A 17,417-nucleotide genomic window follows, 5' to 3' on the forward strand; every position below is an offset into this window, starting at 1 on the left:
GTACAATTCCAGATTTTAAACATCTGGGAGAAGGGGGCATTTAAGACTAAAACTTACCATTCCTGTGATGTTTGGATTTGCTCCTTTCTCAAGCAGCAGTTTAGCTACTTCAGTACGGCCTTTATACGATGCCCACATCAGGGCAGTCCACCCTCCCTGGCGAGTACAATTCAAAGAAATGCAAAAAATGAAAAATACTCTTTAGAATCCTAATTGCTAACTTTTCTTTCATATTGTATTTGTCCTAAATCCAAAACACTGTAAAGATTGATTACACAACCTTGTAATCCTACTTATGTAGGGTAAATAACAGAACACATATGAAAATACCAATTTCCTGCTGTGTAGAAAACTTGGGAGTATACCATGTCCTAAATGTTCCTGAATTTGCCGTAAACACTCAGTTCAGACTTCAAGCGCATACAAATCTAGTCACTGGATAAACAAACCAAAAAAGAAAGCACTATCTTCAAACAAAAGTCTAGAACCCAAATCAATTAATATGGAGTGTTTACTTTTGATCTGTGTAACAGACAGCTGGCCTTCGTACAGTAATTCTGTAATGATTTGCTTCTTCATGAAAAAGCAAATTGTGTCCTCTTAAGGGAGTAATAAAAGCAATGAACTTCAAACTCCATTAGCATGTTCATTGAAGTTTGTAAACTAGGAGACAAGAAGTTTCACTACCTAAGGCATTTGACAGATTAGGTAACCAAAACTTAGTCTAAAATAACAGTATGTCTCTGATAATTGTAAACACAATTTTTATTTCTTTATAAAACACTTTTGAGGAGGTAAAAAATCCTTCTCAGACTGACACTGCCCTAGAAATCAACCACTGGCCTCGTGGGTGTGCTTAACATTATGCTTATGAAAAAGTTAGGTTAGCAGGACATGGTAAGATGTAAGATGCCTCAGCCTTCAGACAGAATAGAACTTTAATTGAAGGAAGCACTTAAATGCTCCCCTAGTGGTTTTCCATACTCTAACTTAAGCAGAATTAAATTGGTCCTTCCAAGTATCTAATTCCTTCTTCAGTCAATGGAGACAAGACTATACCTCTTCAGAGGCATCTAATCTTCTAATCATGTAAGTAACTTCTGTAAGGCTTTATGTGGAGTGGACTAGAGCACCCACTTTCCCATATGAAAAATTTGGGAAGACGAATGAAAACAAATTCCAGGATATCGAGAACAAGGACTACTATGTGAGTAATCACAATTGTCCAGAGGAAAAGTAATTGCGGACAGGTACCCTCTGTGAAAAGGTAACATTTATTTTACCAGAATACTGTAAAAAAAGCCATCATCACAAAAAAACCAACCACAAAACAAACTAACCCTCCCCCCTCAAAAAACTCTCCCCCACAAAACACAGCCAAAAATCCAATCGTTCTTCAGTTTAACCTTTTTCCAAAGCAAGAAGAAAAAAACAGCCCTAGAAGAAAACAAGCTGCCATTAACACTAAAACAACTATTTTACAGCTGTAAAACCAACATTTAAATATATATTCTTTTCCATTTTAACAGCAGAGTACATAATTTAAGAATAAAAGATCTTTGATTTGTTTTACAGAACTGAAAGTCTCCAACTGCCAAAACTGTTGTTCTTACTAAGAACTACTTTATTTTTACACTAGGGCAGCACATACCAAATCCCGATGCTCCAAACTGACATTGTAGTTGAGTAGCTCTGCTACAATAGCTGCATGTCCTTCTTTCGCTGCTGAAATAAGAGCTGTCCAGTTATCCTAGGAAAAGAAAAAAACCCAAACATTTAAAAAGTGATATTCAGTATTTCAGTACAATTACCTTGTTTTTCAAGTGTTTAATGCCCAATAGGAAATCTACAACTCTTTAAAAAAGCTGCTAACAAGCAACAACAAAAACACCAACCAAAAAACACAGAAAAGTACTCATACATTACCTGCCAGCTATACACATGAAAATACAGACCACCAACTACTGCAAAATCTCCCCTTCAATTATCTCCTTTCCCACCCAATATCCATCACCCTCCACTCCTCACTTCACTGCAGGTTAACTTCTTAAAAATTTTATGGAGGAAGCAACACCTACAAAAGATTAGAGAATGAGGTCAAGACATTGAGAACTGCTGGGTGGGGATAAGATGGCAACCAAGACTACATAAAAAGGTGGTGGTCTGTCGCCACCCAAGTGGAGCTAATATGCAGCACCCAAGGGGCTAATATGCAGGGGAATTTGGACCACAGCTCTTAGATTTAGGATCACTTCAGGAGATACGTTTCCTCTTGCATTACACTTCCCTTCCATCCACTGCTCAAACCACGTCCAGGTGCAGACTACTGTTTTATGTGCTATTCACACGTAAATACAGCAACAGTTCACATGGAACTGTTCTCCCTATAAGAACTGTAGCATTTACAGCAAATATAATAAAATGTCTCAAAAAAGACAGAGACTTTTTTTGTTTGGTTGGTTTTTTAGAAGTGACAGGTTTCATACCAGACCTTTTCTGGATGTCTACACTGCTAAAATTAAACCAGGTACAGAAGAAAAAAATACAACCACCCAAGCAACATCCTTTCCCTGTTTGTCACTCTTCATTGGAATATACAGACCTTTCAAAACTTTTTAACACCACCTCTGTCCTATTCATCCTTTCTGGGCATCTTTCACCTAGAGTCAACCTCTTCTGTAAAGGCAGGAAGACAGTTCATAAATTTGAAAACCTTCTCTGTCACTGTTCTGGTTTTCACCTGAAATAACCCTTTAACTGAAATCCTCCCTCAGTACTTATTGGAAAACACCAAGGCCACACAAAACCAAATAAAATAAAATAAATAAAATATCCTGACATACCACAACATCACTGAGATGAGCAAAATCACCCGGACCTCATTTTTGATGCTGAATTTCTCTATTCCACCTGCCTTTTTATGTCAACGACTGCCAATCCTAAGAAATCAGCAGCAGCATTCAGCAGAGACCCTCAGACATTTAAAACATCTTAAATATCCCTATTCTTCATGAGGAATCAAATCAGAGAAATACAGAGCAAAGCAACTTTGGATAAAATGTCTCTTATATGTCACTGTTTTCCACCTTTTTTTCTCCCTCCCCTCAACTCTAACCTAAATTCCTTTTCTTTGCCTGCCTCTTGAAATTTCTTTTTCCTCTGCTGTTAGGTACCATCACATAAAGCACTAATACTTACTGCATCTTCCAAGTTGCAGTTAGCTCCCTTCTTGAGAAGCTCCTGGACAATTTCTAAATTGCCTTGCTCAGCAGCCAACATGAGCGGAGTCTGGCCATTCTGAAATCAAAATGATAGGAAAAGTGATGCATTGGGAAACAATGTAAATGACACACACACCAACAATCAAAGGCCATATACTATACAGGAATGTTAAGTTGTTTCCACTTTTTAACTGCCAGTGAGAAGAACTGAAAAGGACTGGTTTTCAAACAATGCAGTAAACTTGCAATTAAAATGGAGAATGTGGCATTAAACCCTGTCCCATAAGAGATTAAAAGAACTAAAACCAAAACAACCCCAACATTTCAGCCATTAAAAATGGCTACCAGAAAAAAGTTACATTGCTAAATATCTTTCTTTCTGAGTGATTTGCCCACTGAAGACATCTCTAATACACCCCGTACATCTTTACATCTTGAAGTAACTCAGTCACGTTGTTCAGAAATACATAAATCCAACGTAAGAACAACAATGGCCATTAAAACATGTACACTGATTCAGAGTAACAGTAAGATCTCTTGCTGAAGCCTTGCAAAAAAGTCAACCTATATACCATACTTTCATCTGACATTACATCAAACACAGACCAAATTATTCCTGCCCTGTGCAACACAGGTTTTTAACAGACAGCCTCACCTCAGGGAAAAGATAGAAAAGCTGTTTTATTTCCCTTCAAGGACATTTTCAAAGTCAGCTACAATCTGTCACCCTTCCATTAGCCTATTTCTGTGTCAGCAAACTTCTGAGATACAACTGCTCTGCACGACCGCAGTGGGTTTGCATGGCAAGGCTTTGGTAGGGGGTGGGCTACAGAGGTGACTTCTGTGAGAAGCTGCCAGAAGCTTCCCTCACGTCCACCAGAGCCAGCGCCAGCCGGCTCCAAGATGGACCCACCACTGGTCCAGGCCAAGTTAACCAGCGATAGTGATAGCACCTCTGTGATAGCATATTAAAAAGGGGGGAGGGGGAAATAAATCTGTGCCAGCAATGAGAAGAGTGAAAGTATGTGAGAGCAACAACTCTGCAGCCCCCCAGGTCAGTGCAGAAGGAGGGGCAGGAGGTGCTCCAGGCACCTGAGTAGAGATACTCTTGCAGCCCATGGTGAAGACCATGGTGAGACAGGCTGTGGAGGTTAGCAGCGGAGCAGATATCCACGCTGAAGCAAGTGGATGCCCAAAAGGAGGCTGTAACCTCACGGGAAGCCTATGTGGAAGCAGGTTTGCTGGCAGGACTTGCAGGCCCACGCCAGAGAGGAGCCCAGGCTGGAGCAGTCTGTGCCTGAAAGACTTGCACCCCATGGGGGGGACCCATGTTGGAGCAGAGCAGTTGGTGAAGAACTGCAGCCCATGGGAAGGACTCACACTGGAGAAGTTCATGGAGAACCATCTCCCGTGAGAGGGAACCCACGCTGGGGCAGGAGAAGAGTGTGAAGAGGAAGGAGTGCCAGAAACAACATGTGATGAACTGACCATAACCTCCATTCCCTGTTCCCCTGCCCCACTCGGGGGAAGGACGTAAAGAAATCAGGAGTAAAGTTGAATCCAAGAAGAAGGGAGGGGTGCAGAGAAGGTATTTTTTCTGATCTGAACGGTAATAAATTAAACTAATTTTCCCCAAGTCGAGTCTGTTTTGCTTGTGACAGTAACTGCTAAGTGATCTCTCCCTGTCCTTATCTCATTCCACGAGCCTTTTGTTACATTTTCTCTCCCCTGTCTGGCTGAGGAGGGGAGTGATAGAGCAGCTTTGGTGGGCACCTGGCATTCAGCCAGGGTCAACTCACCACAATGATGAAAAGTAAAACTTAGTAAATTTGACAGTAGATTTGTGAGTTTCAACAAGCTTAATAAACAAAAAGAATTTGTCCTGCCCTCTCTTCTGTCTTTTCTCTGTACCATATAGAAAACTCAAATTATCTAGTCTCTAAATAATTCAAAAGCTACATCTTAGGAGTTATATACCAGCAACTTCCCTGAAAAAAATAAAAATCAATGCAGAATCAAAACACAGTAACATCACTAATCTTTGTTAGTAAAACAGTTAACAGTAAGATTAATAAAGATATTTGTGGAGTTCTTTCTGCTCTTTATATATATATTTTGAACAAAATAATTAAAAAAAATTAAATCACAGAAATGCACTGATTCTTTCAAAAAAGCTTTCCAGCCTATGAGCTACTCCCTAACCAGACTTCACAGAATCTTCCCCACGACATTATGGATGACAAACAGTATTACTTGTGACAGGATATAACTTAATATGTAACAGTGTAATTTTTTTACAGGAAGAAATTATGCTCTCGTATAAGTTTATATTGTTATAACCATACACTATACATTCAAAATGGTATCCCTGCATAGTTCCTAAGGTATATTTTGTATCAACAAGCAGCTGTATTTAGGTCTGGATGCAAAAAAACCCCTAAAATGCTCAAAAAATCAAGAGGAAGGAAAATACTATTTTCTAGAAGATAATAGCTCTACAGAGGAGAGAACAGTCATAACTTTTGCTCCTTAAGAAGAGTTCTTTATTTGCAAATTAATATTTTGGGAATACAGATGCCAAGTGATTTGGGAAATCATGCCTGACCAATCTGACTGCCTTCTGTGATAGCATCATTGGCTCGGTGGATGAAGAGCTGAGATACTGCTGAGCCCACCTCTAACAAGGATTTAGGCACTGTCTCCCAGAACATCCACACAGACAAACTACTGAAGAATGGACTAGATAAATGGACAGCGAGGTGGACTGAAACTGGTTCAGCTGTTGGGCTCAGAGGGTTGTGATCAGCAGCACAACATCCAGCTGGAGGCCAGTCACTAGTGCAGTACCACAGGGGTCAATACTGTGGCCCTTCATTAATGACCCGGGCAATGGGACAGAGCGCACCCTCAGCACATTTGCAGCCAGTACAAGGCTGGGAGGAGTGCCTGATGCACCAGGTGCTTGTGCTGCCATCCAGAGGGACCTTGACAGGCTGGAGAAACGGGCAGACAGGAGCCTCACTGTACTGAATGTAAGTGTCCAGGCTTTGGAGCTGGGGGAGCTGCACAGAGCCTCTGTGAAAAGACGCTGGGCCTGCCCTGTGCTGGACGCAGCAAATTCCACTCAGGACACAGGACTAGGTAATCTCCAGAGGTCCCTTCCAAACAGTGCTCAGCAATACACAATAGAATCCCTATTTTAGCATGAGCATTCTTCTTATCTCCTTCTGAACAGTTACTATTGTTATCATTGTGATTGTTGTCTTCCACAGGTGGGTAACAGAAACTGAACAAAAGTATCTCTGGTCAAGAGGATGTTGTGGGTAAGGAAATGATCCCCTCCTGTAAGACGTGTCATACAGTTGTAGACTAGGCTCTGGTATTCTTAGCCAGATGTAAAACTTTTCTATAGGGGTACTAAAAACATCCTTCCCTTTTTGCTAGGAGATTCTCAAATACAGTTTCAATGTTTTAGCAAATAATGGAGATTTCCACCAACACAGAAACAATCCCTGTGACACCTAGATTAAGTATCAAAAGTTGCCCAGGAGTCTAGACACTCCACAACAACTACATGCTTATATTTCTCACAAGTACTGTATATCTGTACATCACAGCCAAGTGTAAATATTGGAATATCCAAATTATAAAGAGGAACACCTGTATCTTTTTAGGGAAACCATTCAGCAGTGTTACCTTACAGATTAGCTCTCTCTTGCAGTCCATGAGAGAATGGAAGATTCAGGATTGAAGATGCATAAAGTACTTCAGTATCAAAAGCAGAGAAGCAGAAAGACAGACACATCAAAGGAAACTGAAGGCTGTTAGGATCAAAGTGTATCAGACAAGGCAAGCATCTATCATTAGCTGTTAAGTAATCTATGTATCTGGTGTCAGAGAAGAATGCACACAGGGAAAAGGATGTGCAGGGAGAAGGCAGAGAGACTGAGACTTGTTCCACTTAACTGCAACTGCTGGTGTAAATCCAAAAAAACCATCCATACGCAAACTGACTGGAACATCCCAATGTTTCCAGCAACTGATCACAGCCAAGATATAAAGGGTTGGTAACAATGTGGGTGATCCTACCATTGGACAAGTCACTACAGCCTGGGAGGTCCTGCCACTAGCAAGCCTTGGCTTGTCAGAAGTCTTTTTAGATCTACTCCACTGACATTCTCATTTTGGTATTTTGTTTTTACACAAGAAGAAAAGACATCTTGGCAGGTCCAGAACTGGAAACAGAATTTGCACTCAATGCCACTGAACTCCAGTGAAGAGCTACCACTTAAAAAAAACTCTTATCATTGATACATACAAACAGTTGTTGTCCCTGGGTTTAACAGTGATGCAAACCATACATGTCTCCAGAAATTACCTTCTCCAATGCAATATATCAGAAGACTGAAAAAATTCAGTATCAGGGAAATGATCTCTGCAAAAAAGGCAGTTACTGAAACCCAGGAGTGCACTTAGTCCCATCAAAAAGAGAAGTAAAATTTAGAAGAGGTGGTGAAGGCAGTGACACTGCTGAGATAAAGTCAACACAGACCATCCATCTAATTTTGGCCATGCTGTTGAGAGGAATTACCAGCAGAGGGAACAAGCTACTCCTCAGATACACATGAACCTCACCACCTGGCATGCAGTAAACACTCTGAAACAAAAATTCTCCCATCTCAATTACCTCAGCATATGCACATGCACAGCATGAAATAAATGTGTCGACAATGAGAGAAAACTGTCTTAATTGAAGCCAGAACTGATAACTACAGTAAGGCTAAATTCTGTACATTGGTTTCACATTTGCATGATGCTTTTTGGTTTTGAGTGGTATACGCCATTCAACTTCTTTCCAAAAATATTCCTGCCATCTTATGCAAATTTAAAAAAACAACGCAGCAGAACAAAACATGCATTTTCGAAGACTTAAAAAAAAATAAAAAAAATCAGAAAGCCGCTCTTCCATGCACTGTAAGGTACATATAAAAACTGCCTAGACTGTTAGACTCAGTGGGTAATTGCCAACTGTTCACAGTAACGGATGCTCGTCTGGGAGGGTTTGATTTGGGGCTAACACTGTAGCATCTTCATCAACACAAACCATGAAACAGAAAGCGCTCTAATCAAGTTTACAGACTGCCCCAAGCTATGGAGAGCAGCTGATATGCCTGCAGTTCAGAGAAAAGGCCTGACAACCCCTCTGCAGTTCAACAAAGGCAAATGCAGAGACTGGAACAGACTGACCACAGGCAACAGTACTGGCTAGGGATGCCTGCCTGGGGAGCCACACTGCAGAAACAGGCATGGGGTCCCAATGGACAAGAGGGCCACAAGTCAGCAGTGTGCCCCTGCAGCAACAAAGGCAACTCAAATACTGGGGTGCATTAACAAGACCACTGCTAGCCCTCTACTCAACACTGGTGAGGCTGAATCCAGAACACAATGCCCCATTTTGGGCTCCCAACAACAGAGAGATTGACAAACTGCAGAGTCCAGCAATGGGGTCACTCAGATGGTTATGAGACTGGAACACAAGACATGCAAGCAGAAACTAAGAGCTGGATTTGTTCAGTCTGGAAAACGGAAGAGTAAGGGGGCATTAACATCAGTCTTACCCAACTTAGACAGAAGGGGAATCTTCGGAGACAAAGGCAGATTCTTCTCAAGAGACACACAAGAAGACAAGAAGCAACAGCCACAAGATGCAGCAAAGGATATTCCAATACAACATAAGGAAAATCTTTTTAAACAAAGACTGGTTAAGCACTGGAGAATTGCCCAGAGAGGCTGCAGGTTCTCCAAGCTTTTAGGGACTTTCAAATTTTGCCTGTTAAGTCCCTGAGCAACCTGATATAACAATGAAGTTAGTCCTGCAATTTGGAGGAGACTGAATACAATGACCTCCAGAGGTCCCTCCTATCCTGAATCTTTCTGCAAATCTGATTCTCTGAATATCCTATGTTAAGTTGACAAGGTTCCAGATCTACAACACTATTTAGAAAATCAGAACAAAAATAAAATTTTATGATACAAGTTGCACATCCAGATGAAAGAAAAGTCCAAATGCTTACAAATCAGAAAAACTACACAGAAGATGAAACAAATTAATCAAATCATCTAAACTTATTTGTAAAATACACAGAAGACTTAATAGTACATAAAGATAACCTGAATTTTAAACATTGTGCAAAACAATGTAAACAGTCACTAGCAACAGACATTTGCATGAATCAAACCTCCCAAGAAACTCTCAGGAATCTTTAGCGCAGCATACTGAAACCACAGCACTGCAGCACATTTGCTTAAATTGGTGGTGGCAATATGCTCAAATCAGACACTAACAATTATTGCACTATCACAGGATTCTGAATAATCCACATTTAAACTCTCTACTGTGTATCAAGACTTCCCGCATAATCCCAGTAAAGTCATTTAATCCTCTTGGTTACATCTAGACTTAACTTTTTGGATACAGGTCTTTTCATCCAGATGAGCATCTGCTCAAAGTAAATTACAAAGATGCTTCTATTTGGATCATATAACAAACTTTCTCTTGCCTGGAAACCAGGATGTGGTGGAAGAGTTGTTACTATCCCGGGTTTCACCCCAAAGTGGACGGGGCAAGAACGCACATGCAGCTGGATCTGCGAACTAAGGAACAATTCCTAGTTGTGGAAATACAGGTATAATCTTCATTCACAACGTAAGGATGGAGCTGCATTTTCCAGCTCAGAAGAACACTCAGAAAACAAATGCAATGAAAGATGTTGAGATGTTGAAAGAGACTGAACACTCTGTGCAAAGGTAAGCAATCATTTGAAAATAAAACTGAAATTTTGTACGTTAAATAACCAGTGTGATCTCACTAATTACTCATTCTGCAACTAATAACTAATAAGCTGCAATATGAAACTGAACTTTCAAAAAATCATCTTACCTCATTCCTCTCATCTACATCCCTGCATTTCTCAAGAAGTGCTTTCAGAGCAGGAACATTTCCTTCTTCTACGTAGGTCAACAGACTCTGACTCATTAGACTTGCCATCTTCGCACAGTATTGAAAATGCTTCTGTAACAAAGCTTACCTCTATTTCAGGAAAGGAAAAAAAAAAAAAAAGAAAATGTAAGTAAAGGCTAAGAGAGTTACCTTTGACATTAGAAACCATGAATTGTACATGCCAATAAGTTATTGGTTGGCTAGAAATACCCATCATTCTCCTCATCAAAACGCTGTAGAGACAATTGCAGTGAAACACACTATATTTCAATGAAAACTCAATTGCTTACTCTTTTGAGTTCTTGGAAAATTACAGAATTTATTCTAATTCTTAGGTATTGTCTACATATGTAATTTGAATGGAATGCATAGTAGTCTTCATTTGCATATTTTTTCTACATATATAACATTATAGGAATACTGTAAATGTTACATACTTTACATGTGCTTAGTTATTTACAATATAACCCTTGTCTTCTCTGTACATAAGCAGAATATTGACACTATTCAGCACTATGGAATACAGCAATAATATCTAAATTGCAGCCATATGGAAGTCTGAGAAACACCATTTATTAAATCAGTTATCACCAATTTTATCCAGAAATGCTTGCGTGTGGCACATTGTTAACTTGCTAGTCAAACTTAACATAGCTTCTGTCGACTGATTACATGTTTTTAACCTCCAGTATCCAAGACAGGAAAGCTTTTTCTTGCTGAATGCAGACAATTAAGAACCATTAAAGACTTCCTAAAAAGCTGTTGGCTAGTAAGCTCAGAGAACCAGCAGTATTACTGTGCCAAATTTATATGCATACAGCTCCAGAAGCTAAATTATTCACTGCACCTAAATTAAGTTTCACTGGATGCAGAGCAAGTATTAGGCTAAATTTAAGACTCCACCCTTCCCACTACCACCTTTCTCCTCACCAGTAGATGACATGAGTTACGGTCTCTCTGGCTTTTTTGTGTGTGTTATAGCAATGTAACAGCAGAGGAAAAACTCCAGTTTAGTGCTAGCTAAAGCCTACTGGTTAGGCTATTCTCTACCAGGCAGAAGCCAAAGACCAATCGCTTTCCCAGGCAAATGTTCTAACTTTTATTCTCACAGAAAAGCATCCAGTGACTTTTTCTGCACTCCCAACCAAAATGGAACTTTAGAAAAAATAAATGAAAGGAAGCCAGCAGGAACTTCACAATGTTTAGCATGGAGAAGTTAGCTTAGATTTAGCTGTTTGAATGGAACAATCTACTTCAGCTTTAGACTGCTTACATAGACCATAACAGTATTGCACCAACCTTTCTCCTTTAGCAAGTAAACACAGACAAACACGCTGCTGCCAGGATGTTAGACACAACCTGAGCCCACTTGCAGCACCACAGCCATCAGATGACTCGCATATGGAAATGCCTTGCACATAAAAATGCCAGCAAAGAAGCCAACACACCCAGTTCAGTTGACAGCAGCTCTGGGTACATCTAGAAGAACTTTAGGAACACACGAATGCTTAACGACAAAATAAACCATACATTTTAGGCATGCAAACAGAAGAGCATGAGAGGAAGAAGAGAGGAAAAGGTTGGACTGTGACTCCCACTGTTAAATTTGGGCTTAAAATCCAGGTTGCAGCTTAAAGGATAAATTCCAAATAGGATTTACGCACCTGGACTCTCCATGCTCTGAATGCCCACATACCAAGCAAAAATTCACAAAGCTAATCATATCATTCAGACATTATTTAAAACTCAAATCTAGAATCAGTTCAAAAAATATCTAGATTTGACATACAAAGGCCAGCAAGTTTTACTGGACACTGCACAAACAGCCAGTCTCTACCACAAGGAAGTTATAAATAAACTAAGAATACAAAAAGTCTGTAATGTTTACTGCATAGTTAAAAGTACTGTCATGCAAAGGGGGGTGAACAACAGTGGTGTCACATAACTGTCTTTATTTTTTTTTTTCAGTAGAATGAAGAGCTAATTGAGAGGTTGCAAACTTTAAAAATCCTAAACTATGCCAAAAATGAGAGGTTGAAAAGGAACAGTGACTGTAGTGACTCAGTGCCCACACACAGGCTCCTACTGCTATTTCAGATACAAAACCACCAGAAAAGTCAGCATCTTGCCTGGCATTCAGCTGCCAGTCCAGAACAGTCCACCCCCTTTATGGCCTGCACCAGTATCTTACAGCCCTATGCAGATGTCTGATATTCTCCAGCACCTAGAACGTTGTTTAGATATTCACATGCAGGCATGTGAATTCCTCCCATACATTTTTACATATTTTGACAGAAATTCATGAAATATGACTTGCCACTAGCTCCACTGCTACCACATTTTCTGATTTCCCTGTGCAGCATCCCACCTTCTCTCCTGTAGCTGTACCTTAAACCCCCATGCTATGTTCCATACCAAATACTAAACTGAAAAGATTTAATATCACCAGTAAAACATGACAATGTTTCACCAAGTGATTTACGCTATGCAGTTGCTATCAAAATTTCACCAATTAATTCTGAGCTAGTGAGAAAAAGTATTTGGCCTTGCTTCCTCCTCAAAGATTTTTCCCTTGATTTTCCCTACTGTGATATTTCAAAAGGGCAGACGCAGCCCCGCTGCACTACAGATCTGTATCCTGCTTCACAAATCATTACTTGAACTCCCAGTTATCATGACAGCACAGCTTCTACCTTTATATAGATCTGAATCCTTATAGAGGCAACTCAAACCTTTGCCTAACAGCGAAATAGCTGATGCCAATGACACATCCAGAGCTGCACTAACTCCATGTTAATATTACTTTTAAAAATGATAAAAGTTTTGTAGGGCTGAAGCACCTCCAAGCATATTAATATTCTTTGTCCCCTATGCTTCACTGTCACATATCCCCTTCTTAGAATTGATATTTTATGTCTATTTTATAAAAAAAAGAACAAAATTGGATATTATGAATTTCATATCCTCATGCTTCCATTTGCCATTGTTCAGGTGAGCTTCTCGGAGCATCCAAAAGATTAGTATCATTGGAGGGCTTTAGGAAAGCACTGTTTATAGAGTCAGCAACAGAAATTTCCATTTAAAATGCAACCTGAATTCACGAGGTTAATCTATGTGTTAGTATTGTTCTCATCCTTTAATAAACCCAGCAAAATAAAGAAAGAAAAAAAGAAAAAACGACAAAAAAAACCCCACCACCGTACCAACAAAATATATGTAAACAAGGTTGGTGGTATGATTTTTGGAAGCATTCCCCCAAGAACAATAAACATACCCGAAAATAGGCTGAAGTTCATTCATGATGTTTTCATTCATGACACCAAGCCAATATAAATTAGAGCACAGACAGAGTCCGCCTTTTTAGTAAGTAAGATTTATGTTATGAAAATTAAGCACCCAAAGTCCATATGGGTGCTGGACACTAAAATTTCTTCCAATACTTAAGACTTCTTTCAAATTATCATAACTGCTTTGAACTGAGACTGAGGCACAGTCTCTATCTAGGTAAGTAACTCTGTTCTGGCCCCTCCAATGGAAAAAGCTCCTGAAATACATATTCATACCCTTCTCAGAACAAAGAACCCTAGAACAAAAACACCTCAGTAGCATATCCTTTACCAAAATAAAGGATGAGAACTTAATCCCTGCCAAATTTCATTAAGTCTAGTGGAAAATCAAGAGCCCATCTGGAAACTGATCCCCTTACCTGTAAGGATTAATGCTGGGGTGTTTTTTTCCTCCCACCAAAGTGAGCTGATTCCCAGCCCATGAACCAGCTCTTTATTCACAATCCAAACTTCCAAGCTTGAAAAAAATCTCACAATGCCCCCAGGCACCAAATCCTGGTATTTTACAAGACTAACAATACGCCAAGAACTATGAAAAGATATTCTAAGAGCACAAATGCTCAGGTGAAGGTAATGTTTGCACAAGGATTAACCTGTTTTTGTAAGGCGCTCACATCCTCAGCTGAAGCAGACGTTATCACTGTTTTGGAAGGACTGCAAAAATTTGCTGATTTACAAGAATTTAGTTTCTCTCAGCTACTCCAATACTGACAACAGAGGTTCTGATAACTCAAATCTGCAGATACTTAATGTACTCTCAGAATCTTGTATCAGCTTCTAACTACGTGAAAAAATTATTATTACGCTAAATTTTCCAAATATCACCATCTTTTTCATAGCTCTCACCCATAATTTTTTTACTGTGTGAGCTGTGCTTACTGATGAATATCAAAACCAGTCAACAAACACTAGCCTTATTGAGAAGACTTTCTTTTCTTGTTTTGTTTATAATAAAGATTGTAGTGACTTACATAAAATTCATACTTTTCATCATACAATGCAGAAATTGACACCTTCTTTTTAACATGTTTCCTTCTATTTCCAGACACAAAAGCTACCTTCCCAACATGCAGTACTGTGGCAGATCTTTCAGTTAACTGTAAAAGAAAGTAATTACAGTGCCACTGAAATCTGGGCATGTACAAATCAGATACCGAAACATGCAGTATGTCACTCTTAAGAACTGGAAATGCCACATTTCCAAAATAGAATTTAAAGAAGTATGGAATACAGAAGAAATGTAGATATAAAATTTATTATAAAAGACTAACAGAAATAAATTTCATATTCTCAAACATTTTTATACTTCATGATGGCATAAAGAACTCAAAAACATGTTGGAACGTCACCTTTACTCACGCTGCAGAGAATCTTGCTAATACAAACATTACCTATCCTTGATGACACCTTATCGTAAACACTTGCTAATGGACATACTTCATAAGCATTAAGAGATCACAAGTCAGGCATTATGTGAAGAAGTAAATATTTTTTAACTATTCTTTCTATAGGGACTGAGTCAACCAGGATTCTGTTTAAAGAACAAATTTTCGAAACAGTTGAAGTGAGTCTCTAAAATACTAATTTCTGGTATTCATTGGCAGAAAGAAATAACATCTATATGTTATATTTATGTTATATAAATAAAATCTAAGTTTCCATAAATAGTCTATACCCACAGCTCTCCTCCAGTCCCTGAAGCTCCAGTATGACTAATGACCTTATGCCAGTTTTCGTCTTTTCCTTATTTATCTGGAAACATTTATTCTTCTTCTCTTAGCCACACTCCTGTTATCCAGATGAGAAACATTTTAATACATTACCCTATTTGTTTGTTACTTCACATTAAAGAACAAACAGCATAATTAGAAAATATAAAAAGACACAAAAGGTAACTAAAGATACACATGCAGACTTTGTTATTTTGAAACCCTTAACCAACAGAACTAAAAAAAGTTTGCGCAAAAGGAGGTCCCTATGGTTGTAACTGTTATCACAGTACACAGTAAGAAATACAGGAAACTGGAGATACATAAGTAATTCTTTTCCACCTTAGGCACTCTAGGCAACAATTGTTTCAAAATATTGTAGTGAGAGGGCTTTTTTAAAATGTTTTTTAAAACAAAACAACCGAGACTGGGGATTACATCCGAAAGACTGGAAAAATAAGGAGTCACCATTATCATCTGACAGCAACTATCAGATACGTCCATGTTCTATCCTAGTTAAAAAGACGAGTTAAAAGAAGGGGGTTGTGAATTATCTGACCACAGGATTTAAACCTTATCAGAGAAACTAATGTACCTTTAAAATGGAATATAAATATGGTCAATGAGCAATACGGTATTGCTAAGAATATCTGATTTCTAAGACAAAATTCAATTCCTGTACACAGGAATACAAAAAGCTCAGTTTGACAAAACACTATTTCAGCTTTTAAATACTTCAAATAAAAGAAAGTAAATAGAAACAGATGCCAATATTAAGTTTTCCAAGAAATTATACCAACCAATATAAACCAATTCTGTTAAAACCTGTATAAAACACACACAAGCATTGCAAGAAAGTCTACATCATCTTACGCAATACCATAAAGCCAACGTGTTTCTGTGATCATAAAATCAAGGGTTTGTTAGTCACAGACACAAACCCTTTGAAAGAAAACCTAACTTTTAGAGTATTTCACCTAAGAAAAAAGTCAGTTGTGTAATGGAGATCTTTGTTAATAAGATTTTTAAATTTTTAAGGTCACATTTTATAAGATGTAGTTGCATAGGATTTCAAGTAGATGTGAGTTTCTTATTAACCAAGTTACTCTGAATAACCACCACTGCAGAACAGAGAACAAATGCCTATCCAGCAGACAAACACACATATTCCCTTACACATTATAACCTGATTAAAACCCCCTCCTTTTTAGCTTTCCACTTCTTTACTATTTGATGGGGGGGTGCGATGGGTTGTCAGCTAATCCCATAATTCAAACACTTTTCCAGAATTATTGTATTATTTCTCCTGTCAGAAGTTACAGATAGGAAATCTCATTTCCCAACCAATTTTTAAGCACACGTGAGAAGTAGCAAAGCCCTATTCTGAAGACGTTTTGCTACTCAAGTTCTTCAGCGGTGCCCAGTGACAGCAGCAGAGGCAAGGGGCTCCTGAATGGCAGGAGGAGCTGTCTGGGCATCAGGGGACACTTTGTCAGGGTGAGGGTGACCCAGCACCGGCACAGGTTGCCCACAGGGAGGCTGTGGCGGCTCTCTCCCTGCAGACACACAGAAGCTGGCTGGACGCGGCCCTGCCACAGCAGGGGGTAGGACAGGTGACCTGCGGGGGTCCCTCGCAGCCTCAATCGTTCCGTGATTCGTCACCTCGGAAATCAGGTGCCAAACTTCGCTAACGGGTCGGGCTCGTACCCGTCTTTCCAAGTTAACAAAGGGAGTAAAAAACGGCGCACGAGGCGGCGCTGACAGCGGCACCGGACCGTGCCCGCGGCACCCCACGGGCCGTTTCACCGCCGGGAAGCCGCCCCCGCCCCCCAGCGCCCCGTCCGCCGGTCGCACACGGCGCTGCCGCCGCCCCGGGGCCGGCCAGGGTGGAGCGGCCCGGGCACCGTCGCTCCCGCCCCTCGGCCCTCCGGCCCAGCCCGGCCTCGGGCGGGAGGGGGCCGCGCCCACAACCCCACCGTTGCCCCCTCCAGCCCCCGGGCCCCGCCACCGTGAGGGGCGGCAGCGGTGGGGGACGGGCGGCAGCGGCGGGGGACCCGCGGCCGCCCTTTGTTTGGCAGCCAGGAGCGCCCCCTCCCCCGTGCCCTTCCCCCGTCCTTCCGCGCCCGGCCCGCGCCGCCCC

General features: G+C 40.3%; 1 protein-coding gene across 4 annotated transcripts in view; it reads right to left on the bottom strand.

The window, feature by feature from the left end:
- Positions 1 to 17,417, bottom strand: part of KIDINS220 (kinase D interacting substrate 220) — an 81,011-nt gene that overhangs the window by 63,191 nt on the left and 403 nt on the right. For 3 of the 4 annotated variants that reach the window (XM_080387844.1, XM_080387847.1, XM_080387846.1), the window contains exons 2-5: positions 10,162 to 10,311; positions 3,199 to 3,297; positions 1,652 to 1,750; positions 58 to 156 (exon numbers count right to left, since the gene is read on the bottom strand). In XM_080387844.1, coding sequence (XP_080243970.1) covers positions 58 to 156; positions 1,652 to 1,750; positions 3,199 to 3,297; positions 10,162 to 10,269 — 405 coding nt within the window. In that variant the 5' untranslated portion in view covers positions 10,270 to 10,311. Of the gene's footprint in view, positions 1 to 57; positions 157 to 1,651; positions 1,751 to 3,198; positions 3,298 to 10,161; positions 10,312 to 14,539; positions 14,666 to 17,417 lie in introns of all 4 variants that reach the window. The other variant, XM_080387845.1, reaches the window with a different exon arrangement.

The sequence above is a fragment of the Falco punctatus genome (genome assembly GCF_963210335.1).
Source record: "Falco punctatus genome assembly, chromosome: 5".
NCBI lineage: Eukaryota > Metazoa > Chordata > Aves > Falconiformes > Falconidae > Falco > Falco punctatus.